Genomic DNA, 16,671 nt, shown 5'->3' on the forward strand with positions numbered 1-16,671 from the left:
GCGGAGAACAGGATATAAAGCAAGTTGGACCTGTTATTTGATAAGTAACCAACAAGGACGAAGGAATGGTAGATAGATTATAAGAGAAGGATAAGAAGTAGGGACAATCTGCGATACCAGCACTCTATGCGTTCATTCCCGGTTCATGGGATGGCATCATCACCGGTATTAATAGTAACCTAATGATCAGGATTATAACATAGGTCACAATGCAGGGACGTCTTCAGCTGATCTCCGGAGAGGGTTCTGATAAGCTGAAGCAAGGCTATCTAAAGCTTCTATCTACCACTTAGCAGCCAGCATTATTGCAGCATCCCGAGAAAGAAGCATGTCGAATGCAGCCGCCGCTTACCTAAGCACTGTTCTGGCTGCAATCAGAAAAGAGTCCTACTGTAAGGAGTCACTGGTATGGATCGGAAAGGAAAAGAAATGGACGTTGAGGAATTTGTTCGCAGTTCGATTCCTTGTGGGGTACATTTTGCTATGATCTACTGATGCATGCTGATTGTGTTCGAGGTCACGTCGTATCTTCACTAGTCACCCAGGGGGGCTACTTCAGGTAAATCCGGTTGCGGCCTCATATGCACGCATGTTACCTTCGAATCATCACTTCAGACTACTTTACTTCTCCTTCTCAATCAAAGCGCTCAACAGTACATGAATAATCTGCATATATCTCTTCTGATCACACCTCCACCCCACTTTCTATTCAACCCGTAATCCCACTCGCATCTGTCCCTTTCCGCCTCTGTTGGCTCGGAGATAATAAGGTATAAAACACAAATCTCTCACGTCCTCGCTGATTGGGACCACATTGCCGGATTCAGCTACAATCTGCCGCTTCCACCGGGATGTATTTAAAGTTCCTCGAGAGCCACCTTGGGCGATGATGCCCACGTGGTGATCGGGACTCGATCGCACCTCTTCCTGCAAAGGTGCATTCATGTCGAAAATTATTGTCTTCAGGGGTCATCAGCTGCGGCTTCCCTTTATCTCTTGGTGAATGTCGCTTCATACCTTAAAATGATTATTCTCCCAAGGATTGTCCACATCCTCGACGCAGTACACTATCGGTCCGCGGGTAACGTAGGCGACAGGCTGCATCGTTAATGGATGTGGCCTTACCATTCGGGGGCGCATCGGACAGCTGAGGCGGAATTCTGCATGCTGCTGGATCCAGTCTGAGGATAAATACAGATACCCATCACGAAGATCCGGCCGTGAAGGCTGCGGAGTAACCTGGTTGACAAAATTGTTCAGATCCTCGACTGCTTCAATCTGCACAACCGCCAAAGTAGAAGAAGGATCATCTACTAACCTCCCAGGTGCTTGCCCATCCAGGGATTCGCAGCCGCAGCTCCAGGTTCACTGGCGGGCCGTCAATATTCACTAAAAAAGAAACATCACCATGCCATGGCCACTGTGTCTTCTGAGTAATCTCGATCCTGGAGTCCGCGGCCTGAAAGCGCAACGTAGCCGAGGTATAAAGATGTACGTTGACGGTAGCCTTCTGTCTCTCGTCGTTGACATTGTAGCTCCAAAGATAACCGCCCAGACAGCCCAGCGTTCGAGTAACGTTGGGCGGACAACAGGCACACTCAAACCATTCGTAGCGCCGGGACAGGTCCTTTTCTGATGAGGCGAGTTGATTTACGTAGGTGAACCCCTTTCCATCCAAGCTCATTCCTGTTAGGACTGCGTTATAGAGACACAGTTCCAAAATGTCCGCATAGTGGCCGTGAAGTTCAATCTTGGTATAGGGCATTAGTTAAGTAACCAAGCCATGAACAAAAGAGTAGCCTGGACAAAGGAAGGGCTATGATACCTGTAATAACCGTTCAGCTAGCATCATCACCCCAATTGCTGCGCAAGTTTCCGCATAACAGCCACCCTCATCCGTTCCATGGGGTAAGAAATAATCATTGCCAAAACCCTCCCACTGTTTCATGGCACCAATACCGCCCGTCACGTAGGATTTCTTCTCAATCATGTTCGACCAGAGTCGATGCAAAGCGGGCAAGAACTTGTTTGCCACATCACTGCTTGGCTCGCAGATGCGGACAAGGTCCGCAACTGAGGTTAGGAGGTACATGGCACGGACAGCGTGTCCCTCAATTGTTTGCTGTCGGGTAATTGGGACATGGGCTTGTTGATACCTGGCAATTCTAGATAAGCGAGAGCTGGTCTCAAGCGAAGCATATGGGCTGCAGAACACAAATTCCTGGTTTGCTTCCAGGTGCAATAAAGGGGAGAACTTACCAGTAGCTTCTCGCGACTGGATAGGCTTCGGGCACTTCATGCTTGCGCTCGCCTCGAGCCTCAGCCTCCACATCATAGTAATGCCGCCGTTCTTTTCCGCCAGAGGGATTACCACGCTCCTCAAGAAAGAAACGGGCCAGACGAAGGTGCTCAGGGTCCTCTGTTACTTTATACAGCCGCAGAAGGGCTAGTTCAATTTCTGGATGACCAGGATAGCCAGCCTTTTGTCCCTCCTGGTTTCCAAAGGTAGCTGCAAGGAGCGCAACATATTTCAGAATGGGCGACAACAATTCATCGTTTTTGAACAGGAGACGGTGAGCGAGCGCAGCTTCGACAAGGTGTCCTGCATTGTATCTAATCAAAAAAGGATTAGCTTTTGGTCTGATGCATGAGGGAGGACAAAAGCATACAGTTCATGCATGTCACGCAAGTTGGTAAACCTCTTCCCAGGTTCAACTACCGTGTAGTGAATATTGAGATATCCGTCCGACTGCTGAGCGTTCTGGATCATTTCCACAAGCTCCCTGATGGCCGCATCTATTTCTTCGTCTGGATAATCCATCAGAAAATAGCAAGCACCCTCGATCCATTTGGCCACATCCGAATCCCAAAACAGGTGATTGGGCACCGGCCACACTGTGCACGGATCTGAGTAGCTCGGATGCCACTTCAACTTGAAGGCGTCATACCGTCCAGTGTCCTTCAGCATCTGCAGCTGGTGCCGTAGTGTCTGGGATCGAACAACTTGTCGGCGATGGGCCCAAAAGGAGTCCGCAGCGAAAATCGTGGCTTTGAAGCTTTCCTGCGGATATTCCATAGTGAACGCAGAATCGGGTATTGTTGAGCAGCAGTCACTATATTCAAGGGCCTTTTTACCGTATGAGAGAGCTAGGCTTCCCTTATACTGCTGCGGCATTCAGATACGGACTGAGCAGGCCCCTCCCCCTCATTCTTGCAGAGGACAAGCTTCGTCGCTGACATTTTCAACCTTCGATTACCGACGGCACTGAACACTCCACCTCCGTTGCCGGGTTGCCTTAAGTAGATCCTGTTGACTTTCGTGCCGAAGCTAGAGATGTTGGAGAAGCAGGAGGGTGCAAGTTTCCGGTGGAGATCTGTCTCCGGCGGGGGCCTAAACGTACTACAACCATTTAAGACCACAGCAAAAGAGGTGGTTGAGGTCGAGGAACAAGACGATAGCGCCGCAGAGAGAGAGAGAGAGAACGAAGTCATCTCTTTTCATATTGAGATGTACGACTTTCTGAACCGGTGAGAGACTACTAATCGAAGGAAATATTGTCTGAACATGCTCCAGAAGTTACCAGTGACCAGAAATCGCTCATGTTGTACTTTAATATAACAAAAACACACTTCACCAGCAGTGTGACTTGTGGATGCCTCCAAAACTCCTTTTTGCGCCGCACACGGTATGCTAGTGATGCAAAACTCCTCGGGAACAGTATCAAATATGTGTGATCAAGGAAGCAGATCGGACATTCCACATCGCTCTGCACCATTGTGACACTCATATGTGTTGTTCCAGTTGCAAATCTGGTAGTTTCATTTAACGGAACTCTGAACGCCCGAGTAATTTATATTAATCATTTTTCGTGAAGGCAGGCGGGCCTGCCAGCTTCTGCCCTCACAGCTCCCCTTGTAAATCATCGATAGTGTCCATGCCGCTAGACAGACTTAATACGTAACCTGTCGTGCAAACTGTCAAATGCTGTCTTTGACAGCCTCCGCAACGCTCAACGCATCCAAGGGTCCCTGGGAACCAGGGCGTTATCGCGAAATCATCGGTGTCCAAAAATATCAATGCCTTCGTCTTCATCATCGTCTTCTTCTTGGTCTCCACAATCGACTTCGTCGCTTGCCATTGATTCGCCATCTGTTGAGTCGTCACCGTCATCACCGCCATTTTCTTCCTCCTCGACCTCCGAGGCCCCGTCGGCTGATTCTGTTTCTCGGTCGAGGAAGCCGTATTTGTATTTAATATTTGTTCCCCACAAACTAAGCTTACCACCAGCATGGTCATTACTATCTTTTCCAGCAAGATCCCCGAAAAAGGGTAGACTTGACTTCGCTCTGCTGGACTCACGGTCCGGAGGCAGTCCGAAATAGTTACTGATGACTGGAGAGACAGCACGACCTCGAGTCAGGCTATACGAGGAGAAGCGTCCATTCTGCTCTCCAGATGACGATGCGGTAAGTCGTGGACTCGAACCTGCTCCAGGGGGAGAGCTCGTATCAACCCGTAACTGGGCGAGAGGCAATGAAATGGTAGCTGCTTCTTCCGCACCGTGCGAGGAAGACCGCATCAGAGAAGCAGACACATCCCTGTTATTTCCGCCAACCCGATCAAGGGAATCCGAGACTTCGCCATGTAGCAGGCGGATCTGGGCAGTATTGTATGATTCGCACCTGATTATCAATTAGATTTGTGATGACAAACAGAGCGTGTTAGGCGCTTACATGTCACATTTCAAACCTAACCAGTGATATCGGACAACTGATTTCGCGCCACAATCATTGCAGTGAATCAGTGCGCTAGTATCCTTGAACTCTGCGGGCATGGGCTGACCCTGAATTGTGCGATCCAGGTTTCGGAAAGTCGATTCCATGTTGGCAATGGTTTTGCTGCATATGGGGCATCGGTAAGAACTCTTGGAGTACTCAGAAAGGCATTTTTGGTGAATACTGTGCCCGCAGCGCATGAAGACAACAGTGTCAGGAGACGTAAACATATAATCTCCACAAATTGGACAGTCGCATTGAGTGGAGCGCTCGATACATCGATGGGTGTTTTCTATCGAGATAGGCAAACACACACTACACGTCTGCTTCTAGGTCAGCACTTAAGAAGAAATACAGAACCATATTTGTCTATCCGAGGCTTTCTTACCCTGCAGTGAAAGAAATCCTTTCCGAGACCCTGACCGATACGGCAGATACCACAATCATTGCAGTGGTAAATACTTTTGTTCGAATCGTTATCCCAGAGTTTGCAGATATTGCAATAGTATTGTGCAGCATGTTCACCGCATTGCCGACAGACTGCTGCGGCAGGCTGAGCATGTCCACAGAGCATGCACAGCATGTTCTCCGTCTTCGGTCGATCGAGGTGATGATCTTCTACCTCATCATGGCAGAAACGACAAGTATACCATTTTTTGCACGCAAAGCATTGTAGTTTGACGTTCCTTTTATAATGTGGGCAGCCCAAGCAGGCCTCCTCGACGTCCTCGACATCCGCATCCTCAAAATCGCACACGGGCGAGTTCGATTCGGGCTTCGGAAAGAACGTGGGTCTCAGGTCTTCGGCGGTTAATTTGTATGTGTCCTCGATATTGTGGCTGGCCGAGGCTGTTGAAGCTGGATTGGTGGGCGCATGGTCGGAGAACCGGCTGCCGCAGGGAGAAATTGGAGTCACAGATCGCTCGGATAGTTTGGGGCTAGATGGGGACAGTGCCGTCGGTGAGGTTGATATTAAGTTCTTCTTTCCCTGAGAAGCATTATACCTCTCAGTCATCAACTCGTGGATCATACGTGCTTTTTCCTCATTGCTAGATTGGAGATCCCGAATAGCATGGATCTTCTTTCTCAAAACTCCCATTCCGTCGTCCTCCGGGAGCAAAAACTGTTCATCTATGTCATCAAGATTGCCATTACGGGCAGACAAATGATGTGACTCCTGCGCACTTGTATTTGCCTCGAAGACCAAATTTCGCGGGAAAACAGGTGGAGAGTCAGCTCCCGTCACTTCAGGTGCAGCGTACGTTTGGACGCTATCAACATATTCAGAATCACCCAGGCCATGAAGGCTCTGCGATGATACAATAGTGGTTCCAAAACGAGACTGGCTTGGTGATATATCATGGCGCCGACTGCTCAGTTCAGACGACGCCAGTGGGGAAAGTACGAAAGGAGTAGCTTCAGCATCCGAGCAATCTCCATTCAATTCTGCTGCCGAAGTCTCGTGATCACCCCTCCTATCTGATACCTCAGCGCGGTCATCGCCGTTGTAAGTCGTTGAAGAGCTGCGGCTTCGTGTAATCGGTAGTGAATCGCCATCGTAAGGCGGATGAGAATCTGTCTGATTTGAGAGACGACGGGCTTGCCGAACGATGGTTTCGATCAGTGAAGAAGAAATGAGCCCACTCATGAAGGGCCTGAGACAACATCTGACGTTGGAAGCAATCGTTCGAAATTCCACTCAAAAATCTGGGTTTGAAACCGTCATTAACCTGAGTTCTAAGAAGTCACCAGAACGGGCACAAAAGGCATGTGACGCGCTGGTGCCCAGGTTGGCCGCTGATTCGTTGCCTGGGTCCCAGATCACAAGGTATGACGGCGGCCTCACTCCTAAGCGTGAGGTACATAGATACCTTTAGTAGTGGGTCCGAATCGACCTTGGGCAATAATGAACAAAGAATACGGAGTATTTACTCGAAAATTGGGGCAAATTTACTACGATACAAACTATCGCTACGTCTGAAATTACCTCTCTGCAGGCAGAATCATAGTGACGGTTCCTCTATGAGAGAAGTATAGGGTTGCTAGATCTTACATCAATACCAACCATACCCGAGTGATGTCCATTGAATTGAGCCCTGGTGCTGTCATGAATACATCTCTACTTACTCCCGTGAAATCATTATCCTTTAGGAGATGATTTCATATCAGGAGATGTGGTATTATCGTCCAATAAACATGCCTGCTTTGACGTCCAAGGCCGAACCAGGGTTGAGGAGACGAATTTCAACCCAGGCGGTTACGTTCAGCAAGAACCGCGATCTGAACGTATTTGGAGGGAAGTCCAGTTTCGTCGGGAGCCAACGCACTCGAAACTGACCATATCCCATGAACAATCTCCTTGACTGTAAATCACCTGAGACATGTCCCCAAGCTTTCATTCAGTAGCATTAGTGTGCGATTGAAATGCTCATTGGCATCTTTGCGTATGGTAAATTCATTTCGGTCATTGCCTAGTCCTCTTAAGCTGTATATGAAGCGCAAAAGTCAGCTTCTCCGGTGACCTCGCGACTGCCTGACGAGCCTTACAGTTTCACGTCTTTTCTCACCTGTGGTTGCTCCCAGTACCGGACCATCAGAAGATTCTTCACAATTTTGTGTTCCAATCCGGCGACATCGGATGCGCGTTGGAGGAAGCGCAACGTATTGGCTACCTTCTTTGGATCGAAATCACGAGCGGGTGAAGAGAGAAAGGCTGATCGCAATGTCCGAAGGAGAACTTGCCGAGATGGAGCAGAATAGTTAATCAACTTGAGGCCTTGTCGGTAGAGATGCCGATAAGCATGGATGACTGCTCTCTGTTCCATCACAGGTTTGAGAATCTAAACTTCACAGCTCACTCGATGAACTGTACGGGGCACTTCAAGGGATTGAAAAGGTGCCGAAATCAAAGAGGTTGTATCCGAATGCAACCCCTTACAGTTCATTGGTACCCAATTCTCAGTGTGAACATCCCCTCAGAAGCAACGTAGATAAATCAACTCAGCCTATGGAATTTGTTCCAAGAAAGTTCACTTGCAGTATGATGGATTGGACCAAGCAGGTGAGGGCGCTAACTTGATTTGGCGCCTACCGCGTGTTAGGCCGCAAATGCAGTTGACGCCTCCCACCTTTTCTATATCTTACCACTCTACCCAACTACTACCACAACTACATATACTGGTCTCAAGCTCGCCATTTGAGAACCGAACTTGATTTCCAAATCATTTGCTTTCTCCGCTTTTCTGGCTTGAGTGTATCCAGAGGCCGAAGAGAAACAAGCCCAACATTCTTCTATCTCGTCCTCTGAGCTGCGATTCACGGTTCAAGCTCGCGCATTTGCGTAGACATGGTTGACTAACAGATTCGGCATTAGCATAATACTTTTCTCTCCTCTTCTTTGTTTCGTTCTATTTGCCTTTTTTCCCCTCGATGATCCATATAGTGGGTCCTTTTTCCAGTCGATCGACCATTCACCATTTGATTATAAAGATGCTCTTAGTATCGAAAGCTGTCCGTCTGCTGTAGTCTTTGAAAAAGAGCTGACGTTCAGTCGCAATATGGTCCGAGTATTTCGGAGACCTGCCTCGGCTTTAGCCAGGCGTCTTCCAAGTAGGACCACCAAGCGGACTCTCCGAAAGCATAAGGTGATCCTTGAATCTATCACACAGGAGAAAAAGAAGCTTCGGAGTGTTGTATGCTCCCTTCCCTGTTTAGTACGTTGAGGAATGGGCTTGACGGCAAAGACAGATATCATTCGAAGCTAAAGCACCACCCGGCTACACTTTCATCCCCGCAGGCAACCCCCAGCTCACAGGTGCGTGTAAGGAATTATGCCGAAAAGATGGTCTGAAAGTCTATGCTGTCACGGTATGCTTGTTACCAACCTCCCTGTTCCTCTGTCATCTTCGCAGTCCTTTTGTTTCTCTCTGCTCTCGCCCGGTTCTCATATCAATGATTAGACAACTCCTCATATGCACACCCACAACCTTTCTCAACATGTGCACCGCATTGGGTATCACTTTCCAAGCGCTGTTGTCGCAACTGTGTGTATGGATCTGGGTTTACAACTCACAGCAACTGGGAATGTAATGCCTGTTTACAGCAACGCTGCTGCTGGTGAAAGCAGACATGCTAACCCTGAGGCTTCACAAATAACAATCAACACCGAGGCTAGGGACGTGCTGAGAGACCTCTTTCCAAATATACCCGACAACGATCTGAATCAGATCATCAAGACAGCGTTCCAGAAGGTATGAAGATCAAATCGGGTGCGAAAGCAGCGGCTCGTCTATTGTTTACTGAATTCGAGTCAAGGGCCAACGCAAAGTCGGTACGGCTGTTGAATTACCCCTAGCACGTCGGGCACAACTAGCTGTCGTTGCACACATAAGGCATATCTACACTGATTACGATCGACTTCTAAAGACAACATCGTTTCACGAAGCCCGAAGCGCGGTTGAAGAGCCCACTTTAGCTAAGTTAGTGGAATGGCGAGGTGACGATGAAAACGGAAAGACGGTTCTTGAGGATGTTTTTCGCGAGGTCATTGTGATATCCGATGATGACGACAGTGATGCCGAGGAAGGAGAGGTCTCTCGTTCGGTCAATCGAGATCACAGTATCGAAATCGTCTCTAGCCACCAACGAGCAGAGGAACTGCACACGAGGACGGTCAACTTCGCTCACCCAACCGTGCAGGAATCCCATTTGGACATCTCAGATGATGAACCTCCGCCTGGTTTCCGTTTCATCCCTGAATCGCCGAAAAAGCAGCGGATCGATCGTCGTGGCTTCAGCAGATATCATGCTTGGGACCGTGCCCTCAACCGATACAGAAAAGGGACTTACCAGCATAGGTTTTACGCAGATTCCACCGGCCATCGAGGGCCATTGTTGACCGCACAACAGCCCGTACAGGAAAGTATCACATTTGACCCAGGGGCTGCCTCTCATCGACCCATAACAACACTCCGCCACGTCTCTGTTGGCCCGTACATCACATCTAAAGCAAAAACCCTTGACCATGGACAAAGGAGAACTCTGACGCGGCCATTGGTGGAGAATCGTGTAAGTTTGCAGAGAACCGATGCCGAGCGGTCCGGTCATGAGGACGCACAGAAGACCCATATAAGGCCTCCATTGATATCTCATGAGCCATCTAATCTGGAAAGACTTGTGCATTTACCAAATCAGAGAAGCGATGCCAGTCGCTTGGCGGATCGAGATTTAGTGGAACACATTTCAACTGATCAACAGAGAGCGCGTTTGGACCAGCGGCTTAATTCTCCGAATACCCCTGTCTTCGTCGGTGGTCCCACAGAGATCCAAGGACGGAGCAGAGTCCCATCCGGTGCTATGTCAAGAATTCCTGGTCCTCCATACCTTGGAATGCAGCCGAACCCGCAGGATCATGTATTACCCTCTATTGAGACCCCGCCTTCCCTCCAGCAAATAAGGTGTCCACCAAATGCCCACCTAGATCAACTTACCAGGAGGATATCGGGAGGATTCACTATTCGATCAGTAACACCACGCCGCCCGGCCCCGCAAGACTCATTACCTCAGAGAGAATCAGATGTTACTCGGATTCCAGCGTCGAAAAGAAGACGTGTGGCCAACCACGACCCTGCAACTTACATTGAGCCTCGCTCCGATGTTGAGCCCATTGTTCCTGTGGATACTCATGCGAAACAGCAGTATGTTTATTTGGGAAATGCCTCCCCAAGGTCATTTACTTCCCAGAGTGGGGCTCCGATCCGTAGGAGATATATGGTACCCGTCAAATCCCCTTACCTTGCAGAGCGCTATCCAGGGGAATCCCAAGGCCCCTCTAACTATGCCACACAACCCGTCCCAGAAGTTGTGGTTGATCAATGGCAATATTCTAACTTTAAAAGCAAAACGGCCTGGGAGCATCAGCCGAAGCACCAGCTGGAGCAGTATCGGGAGCTGTATCCTTTTCACAGATCTTCTGGGCAAACTCACGTTTCATCAGGTGCCGGCTATGGTTCTGCCCCTGCAAATGAGAGATATAATGGTGTCTCAAAGCTGCCTGACACGGCTTCAGAAGCTAGACGTGTTTATGGAGATCGTCGAATCCATCAAGAACAAGCTAGCGAAGCGACCTATATGCCAGTTTCGCAGGATTTTGGGCATCATCATCATCGGACCTTTGATCCTTATGGGGCCTCCAAAAGCAGCATATATGCCGATGACTTCGTACGTCCTATTGATTATAGTGATGATGTACGATTGGTTAGCCAACGCCAGCACGGCCATGTGCAAGCAACTGGACCTATAGATTCTCTTCCTGGACCAACTAATGACCACCTTCGACACTACTCAAGCAGGGAATCGATTAATCTGCCATATAGTACACTCGTCAATCCACCACGTACAGCTCCAAATCATCGAGGCGCGGAAATCAGTCGGCGCGCTGATGATCAAGTTCTTGTGGATGATTGGGGCACTAGCTGCTACAGTCGACATGAAACATACGGTTCCTCTCTTGCACTTGATCGGGATGGCAGAGGTGGCGAACCACAATTGCAACAGATAGGGTATGACCTCGACCAGAACCTTTTCTTGGTGGAAATGCCTGCCTACATTTCACCAACCTTCCCTCTTGACCTTTCTCCGTTCCAAACACTGTGAGCTGATGTTTCTATAGATCAAGTCAAGAAGCTCGTTTTAACCTACCACCACCGAGAGAACAGCGACATTCCGCATATTTGAGGAGATCAGGCGACTCTAGGCTGCATTATCCTGTTTCAGAAGGACGGACAGTCCTTATCGTGGATTAGACAGTGGCGGGATTGTCTAGCTGCTGCTGATTTGTTCTTAGCCGGAGGATGTTTCTTTGTCTATTTTATCATGAAGTGTTCCATGCACTCTCAAACTCTGCGGCGTTGATGCGAATGATACCCAGTTGTGTGTCCTTTATGATTATGTACGAGTTCATCAATGCTAGTCCAGCGGCACCGTTGTAACAACCCAGTGATGGTATGCGGTTAGTTGTGTTAAAATGTTCGCAAATCGAGTCTACAGAGAAACCATTCAAAAAATATATGGCCTAGCGTTTGGAAAACGATCGCATGTAACAACTATGATTCCCAGACACAAACCAAGCCGGAGTAACGAGCACGCTATGCAATCGGCGTCGATTTTGAAACATGGTGAGAAGAGCAAAGAAGATAGACTGCATGAAAACCAGCTGTTACCATATGATCAAGTATTATCGGCCCTGGTGAGCATCATAATCCCAACTGATGAGCTTATGACCTGTACCAACTTCGACCACGGCCTTAATTTGTCCAAATGATGGAACCGGAGACGGGCGCTGCACCGAAATCAAACATTCATGGGTATTCCATCAGCCTCTCCAGAGTTGACCGTCTTCCCTGTCTTCTTGATCGTCGCCAATACAGTCTCGTAGGAAACAGTGGGTTCTGTCTTGACAAGGGCGGTCTGTGAGTCCAGGCTCACGTCGAAAGACTTCACGCCTACGAATAACAGGAAAGGACGGATCAGTTTGCCGCTGAGCAAGAGAATGAGGAAGGTTGTATTGGAGTTGCGGGAGGACAACCCGTGTTATTTTTGGTCACTCTTACCATCCAGCTTCTTCAAGACACGCTCCACAGCGCCTGAGCAGCCACCACAGCTCATGGAGACATTGAATTTGTACTGATGCTCAGACATGGTGTACAAAGAATCAGGGACCTGATGGATGGGTTTTGATGGACAAATAACTGGGTCAAACCAAAAATATGTGCTCTCGACGGTTGAGGGGTATTGAAGATTGATAACGGATCTGATACGTAGCCGCTTAAGATAGAGGGGTAATGGGGGCTTTAACAGCACCTGCAAACCACTGTTGATGAAACGTTCAGAGAAATGGATTTGCAATTACACGAGAGTAGTAGGGGAAGAATATCAATTATTTTGATTGCAAATGGGACCAGTCTGAAATGATTGAGGAGATTTTGTAGAAGACATATGCCTCCTCAAACAGAGACGAAGAGTCTATTTATAAGCATCCCCCCGATCGCTCAGTGTCCATCGAGGGAATCACGCAAAAATCACTCATACTACGCTAAAGCCTGTAAAGAGACATCCTTGGTTCTACTGTTCAGCTGTCGGTTCTCCAAAGTCATCTGTAGAGTGGTCGCTCGCTAACTGCAACGTTGGTAAACAGATAGTATCGATTCGTCTCTGTGGGAATTACTTCTCGTCATTCTTGATCCTGAACGGGCCCCTGCAATATTCTACTTTCAGAACTTTCTACACTCCACTTGTCCTTTAAAAGCCAGCTGCTCTTTTCTTTTTCCTCGCCTTCATGAAAGTTTTCCGACTGGCTTCTCGACCTCCAAACGTACCTCTTTCTACCTGGGTCATCGGTAGATCCTCCTCCATAGCTTGACTACTTTGAAATCTTAACATTCTGGACGGCTCGCCGCCCTCTGGCTGGCTACCCCATTCTCGAGCGGCAAGGGCGTTGGAGGATACGGGAGGCAGCTGTGATGAATTCAATGGAGTGCCTTGCGATGCCTTTTTCCGCGGGCGCGGTTTCGGTGTTGTCGCTTTAGAGGCACGTTGCAAATCCTCTTCCTCCAGCGTCTGCGCCATCCTTTGCCAACTATACGTGGCCGGGTCGCTACCTACCTGCCAATGAGAAAGCAAGTTTGCCATAGCTCCACTTGGTGGACGCTGGGTGTGGAAGGTTGTCATCGAAGCTAGTCCACAGTAGACAGGCTCCGTTCCGCTTGTGCTCTTGGATACTCCTTGCTCTTCTGCCAAAAAGTTACTCTGAATAGTAGTTTTGCTGGCTGCCGGCTCCAGTGCATAATCACTAGAAATCACTCTTGGTACGGATAAGAGTCGTTTACCAATTTCGAGAGATGAAGGCGGATTGACTGGCATGGGCGACAAGTCATCAATTGTTTCATGATTGGTGTTTTCCGTCGAACGCCCGATACCTGCTTCGTTGAGCGGCTTACGCTGTAACATGGGCTGCGTCAGAGCAAGCTCTGCTGCCACTTTGCGAATGACCCTTTCTTTCATAATTCGCGTGCGCCCCGGGATGTCGTGCTGAAGGGTTGAAAGCCAGTCATTAACTAACCGATCGTAGAGGTCGACCAGTTCCACCTTTGAGGATTCGAATAGGTCCAACGACTGCTGGGGAAAAATTGCTAGTTGACTGCTTGCCAGGAGATTGCGCGACATTCTCGGAGCCAGAAATTCATCAAGAAATTCATCATAATCATGAGCATTCTGGTCGATGTCGTCTAGCAGAGGACTGCCGGCAAGGACTTCTAACCTGTTAAGGTGTCAGCAATAGAATCATAAAGTATACATCCGACGTTGACAGAGCCTACAAGGTCTTATTGTTAGAAAGATGAGCCAAGTCTGCGGAGGCCATTCTGTCCTTCAGTTCCTTGATAGACTCTTGGAAGCCTCTGTCTTGTTCTTCGACGGCGTCACTTGGCCCCCCAATTACCTTCCCGAAGGCAATGGCGTAGATTGAGCTATAATCAGTTGTCCATTGGGTAGTGGCCAGTGGCGTTATGTGAGAAATCCCCGTATCTGCGACCGTGAAAGTTCCCCTGCTCACTACAGACTCATCCCAGTCGTCGACCACAAAGTCATCCCGCGAGCGAGTAGACTGCTTTCTCCGAACTCCGGGATAGCGCTTCCTTAAACGCAAGGCATCCTTTCCCAACTGCTGATTATCTGCATTAACCCCATTCTCACCTGCCGGGCCAATGTACATCGACTCCCGGACCGCCAGACGCGAGTCTATTGTGAACAGCTTTATGATTTTGGCGGTGGCATCGTATTGCTCCTTGCTCCCGGCAGATGGTGCATGTGCAATCTCCCGGAGAACCAGAGTTGAGAACTGAGCTGCATTCGGTGAGATCTGAGTTTCTGAGTTCTCTTCAGATACGGGAGGGATCTCTAGAATGAACGGGTCCGATATGCATGTCAGATGCATGTATCCATCCCATGCAACTGGAACCCGATACCCCAATACCACATGATTAAGCCGAGAATACAAGACGAGATACAATTCTTCAAAGCATATTGTTAGCGTGTTACTGTGAAAGACAAGAGTAAAGGCATACCTTCAGAAATGACAAGAGAGGCCAAACGCAATGTCATGTCCTCCGAATCTCTAAAATGGCGCCAAGATAGAATGGGTAACAGAGACGGCCTTGAAGCATCATTTTGAGGGTCTGCGACGAGAACGGAAGAAACATCAAGCCAAAATATACGTGATGTTGTCAGAATGAACACTTGTGACACATTGCAAGCACTTCTCTTGACATCTAAAATCCACTCTGATTTCCTCTTGAGCTCAAGTTCTATCGCAAAAGGCAGAGTTTCATTACCCTCTGTCCGATAAAGTATGGGACAACGTCGGTCCGACACAATGAAGCTGTTGACGTCGCCCACCCATTCGATTACTGCCCATCCATCATGTCGAGGAGAGGAGTTGATATTCTGAGCATGGCCAAGGTCAAGCCATGGTAATGAGCCGGACTTGACGCACGACGCAGTCCAATTGCCCTTACCTCGTCTATGCCGACCTACCATTTCCCAGACGCTCCAATTTCCTCTCTCATCGACAATGGCCAATTGTTTCTGATACCAGGGGTTAAAAGTGACGTCGGCATGCGCATAACCTCCCGTTTGGGAGTGCGAAATCTCGATCAATGGGTTCGCGTCAAGGCGCGAGGATTGTGTATGGCTCGGAACCACACGGTCACCATCCTGGTAGATGTACACAGAAACCGGCTTCCTACGATACAGAGGTCTGAACACAATCGTTGAATGAGGAAAGCGAGCGGCGGCCCATGTCGGCTTCTCTTCTACCGTCCGCGCAAAGCATATTTGGCGGACGGGGGCACCTCCTGCGGACCATTCGGTACACTCAGTATCTCCGATCACCGGGATCCGGATTCGAGCTTTCATTCCGTGCTTCAGTTCAGCAGTTCCTTCTTCTATCTTCCGGAATGAAATGACATTGCAACATTCTCCCCCGACAGTGATGGCGATCGGGACTACCCGATTGCCTGACTCATGATTCTCGATATCCACTGCATTCCCCAAGTCGAAAAGAGAGGACACCAAAGGGTCGCATAATTCACCTGCTGTCGTAATAATGTGGGAAACTGTCTCATTATCGACTAAAGGCCAACAAGCGGCTAATTCAGGGTGAACTCTAGGTAACAAGCTTTTATTCTCTATGAGCGAAGACTGTGGCGCCGTCAATGGTGAGACAATGGTAGTCTTCGTAACTCCTGTATAGACGAGGAGAGGTGCTTGCTACTGAGTTAGAACATTGCAAGCCCAAAATATTCTTCACGACCTTTCTCTTTGCTTCAAAGGTTTCACTTACACCGGGCAAGTGTTCTAGAAAATGTCCAAGCTCGTGTTTCCGGCTGATAAATCGCTCTTCCCAAGTGCCCATAATGTAGAGCACTGGTAGAATATTCATCCATTGGGCGTTTCTGTACTCTTACTGATATGTCCGATATCAAACAGGGTGAGCATGTCGAACTGTCAATGGTTGAGGTGGTGTTTGCTGCTCCAGAGAACTAAACTTTGCATAGATCCTGTTTAGAGATAGAACCAAGATGTCTCGACACCATGTCAAAATAGACAATCTTCGATGGTGGAAGTGATGGCTGGCTTGCTATTCGAATGGAGAGGGAGAAGGACAAGAGTTGTTCAGTCCAGCGGCTTCTGGACTTTTTTACTGAGGTACCTATTGCCAAGCCCCGTTAGCTTCGGCAGTTGCGCCGCAACAACAAACACCAGGTAGCGTCCGGAGTAGATAGTCACTTCTCAATAACGCGACACGGATATATTTCTTGACTTATCAACCACATTAGG

General features: G+C 48.7%; 5 protein-coding genes across 5 annotated transcripts; 1 reads left to right on the forward strand and 4 right to left on the reverse strand.

Moving 5' to 3' along the window:
• Positions 1-705: 705 nt before the first annotated feature.
• Positions 706-3,175, reverse strand: Aud_008663 (glycoside hydrolase family 127 protein; the record flags this gene model as incomplete). The annotated part of the gene is made up of 6 exons (XM_043293533.1): positions 706-960; positions 1,018-1,239; positions 1,319-1,750; positions 1,826-2,156; positions 2,260-2,613; positions 2,670-3,175. 6 exons carry the CDS (start codon positions 3,173-3,175, stop codon positions 706-708), a joined length of 2,100 nt encoding a protein of 699 aa, XP_043149468.1.
• An 880-nt stretch (positions 3,176-4,055) lies between these two features.
• Aud_008664 (RING finger and CHY zinc finger domain-containing protein) lies at positions 4,056-6,424 on the reverse strand (the record flags this gene model as incomplete). The annotated part of the gene is made up of 3 exons (XM_043293534.1): positions 4,056-4,683; positions 4,735-5,099; positions 5,165-6,424. 3 exons carry the CDS (start codon positions 6,422-6,424, stop codon positions 4,056-4,058), a joined length of 2,253 nt encoding a protein of 750 aa, XP_043149469.1.
• A 2,401-nt stretch (positions 6,425-8,825) lies between these two features.
• On the forward strand, positions 8,826-11,077 carry Aud_008665 (uncharacterized protein; the record flags this gene model as incomplete). The annotated part of the gene is made up of 3 exons (XM_043293535.1): positions 8,826-9,026; positions 9,091-10,472; positions 10,519-11,077. 3 exons carry the CDS (start codon positions 8,826-8,828, stop codon positions 11,075-11,077), a joined length of 2,142 nt encoding a protein of 713 aa, XP_043149470.1.
• A 1,049-nt stretch (positions 11,078-12,126) lies between these two features.
• On the reverse strand, positions 12,127-12,474 carry Aud_008666 (copper metallochaperone ATX1; the record flags this gene model as incomplete). The annotated part of the gene is made up of 2 exons (XM_043293536.1): positions 12,127-12,278; positions 12,387-12,474. 2 exons carry the CDS (start codon positions 12,472-12,474, stop codon positions 12,127-12,129), a joined length of 240 nt encoding a protein of 79 aa, XP_043149471.1.
• A 600-nt stretch (positions 12,475-13,074) lies between these two features.
• Positions 13,075-15,747, reverse strand: Aud_008667 (uncharacterized protein; the record flags this gene model as incomplete). The annotated part of the gene is made up of 3 exons (XM_043293537.1): positions 13,075-14,092; positions 14,151-14,844; positions 14,898-15,747. The coding sequence occupies 3 exons, from the start codon at positions 15,745-15,747 to the stop codon at positions 13,075-13,077; spliced, it is 2,562 nt and encodes an 853-aa protein (XP_043149472.1).
• Between the last annotated feature and the right edge of the window lie 924 nt (positions 15,748-16,671).

The sequence above is a fragment of the Aspergillus udagawae genome (assembly GCF_001078395.1).
Source record: "Aspergillus udagawae IFM 46973 DNA, scaffold_6, whole genome shotgun sequence".
NCBI lineage: Eukaryota > Fungi > Ascomycota > Eurotiomycetes > Eurotiales > Aspergillaceae > Aspergillus > Aspergillus udagawae.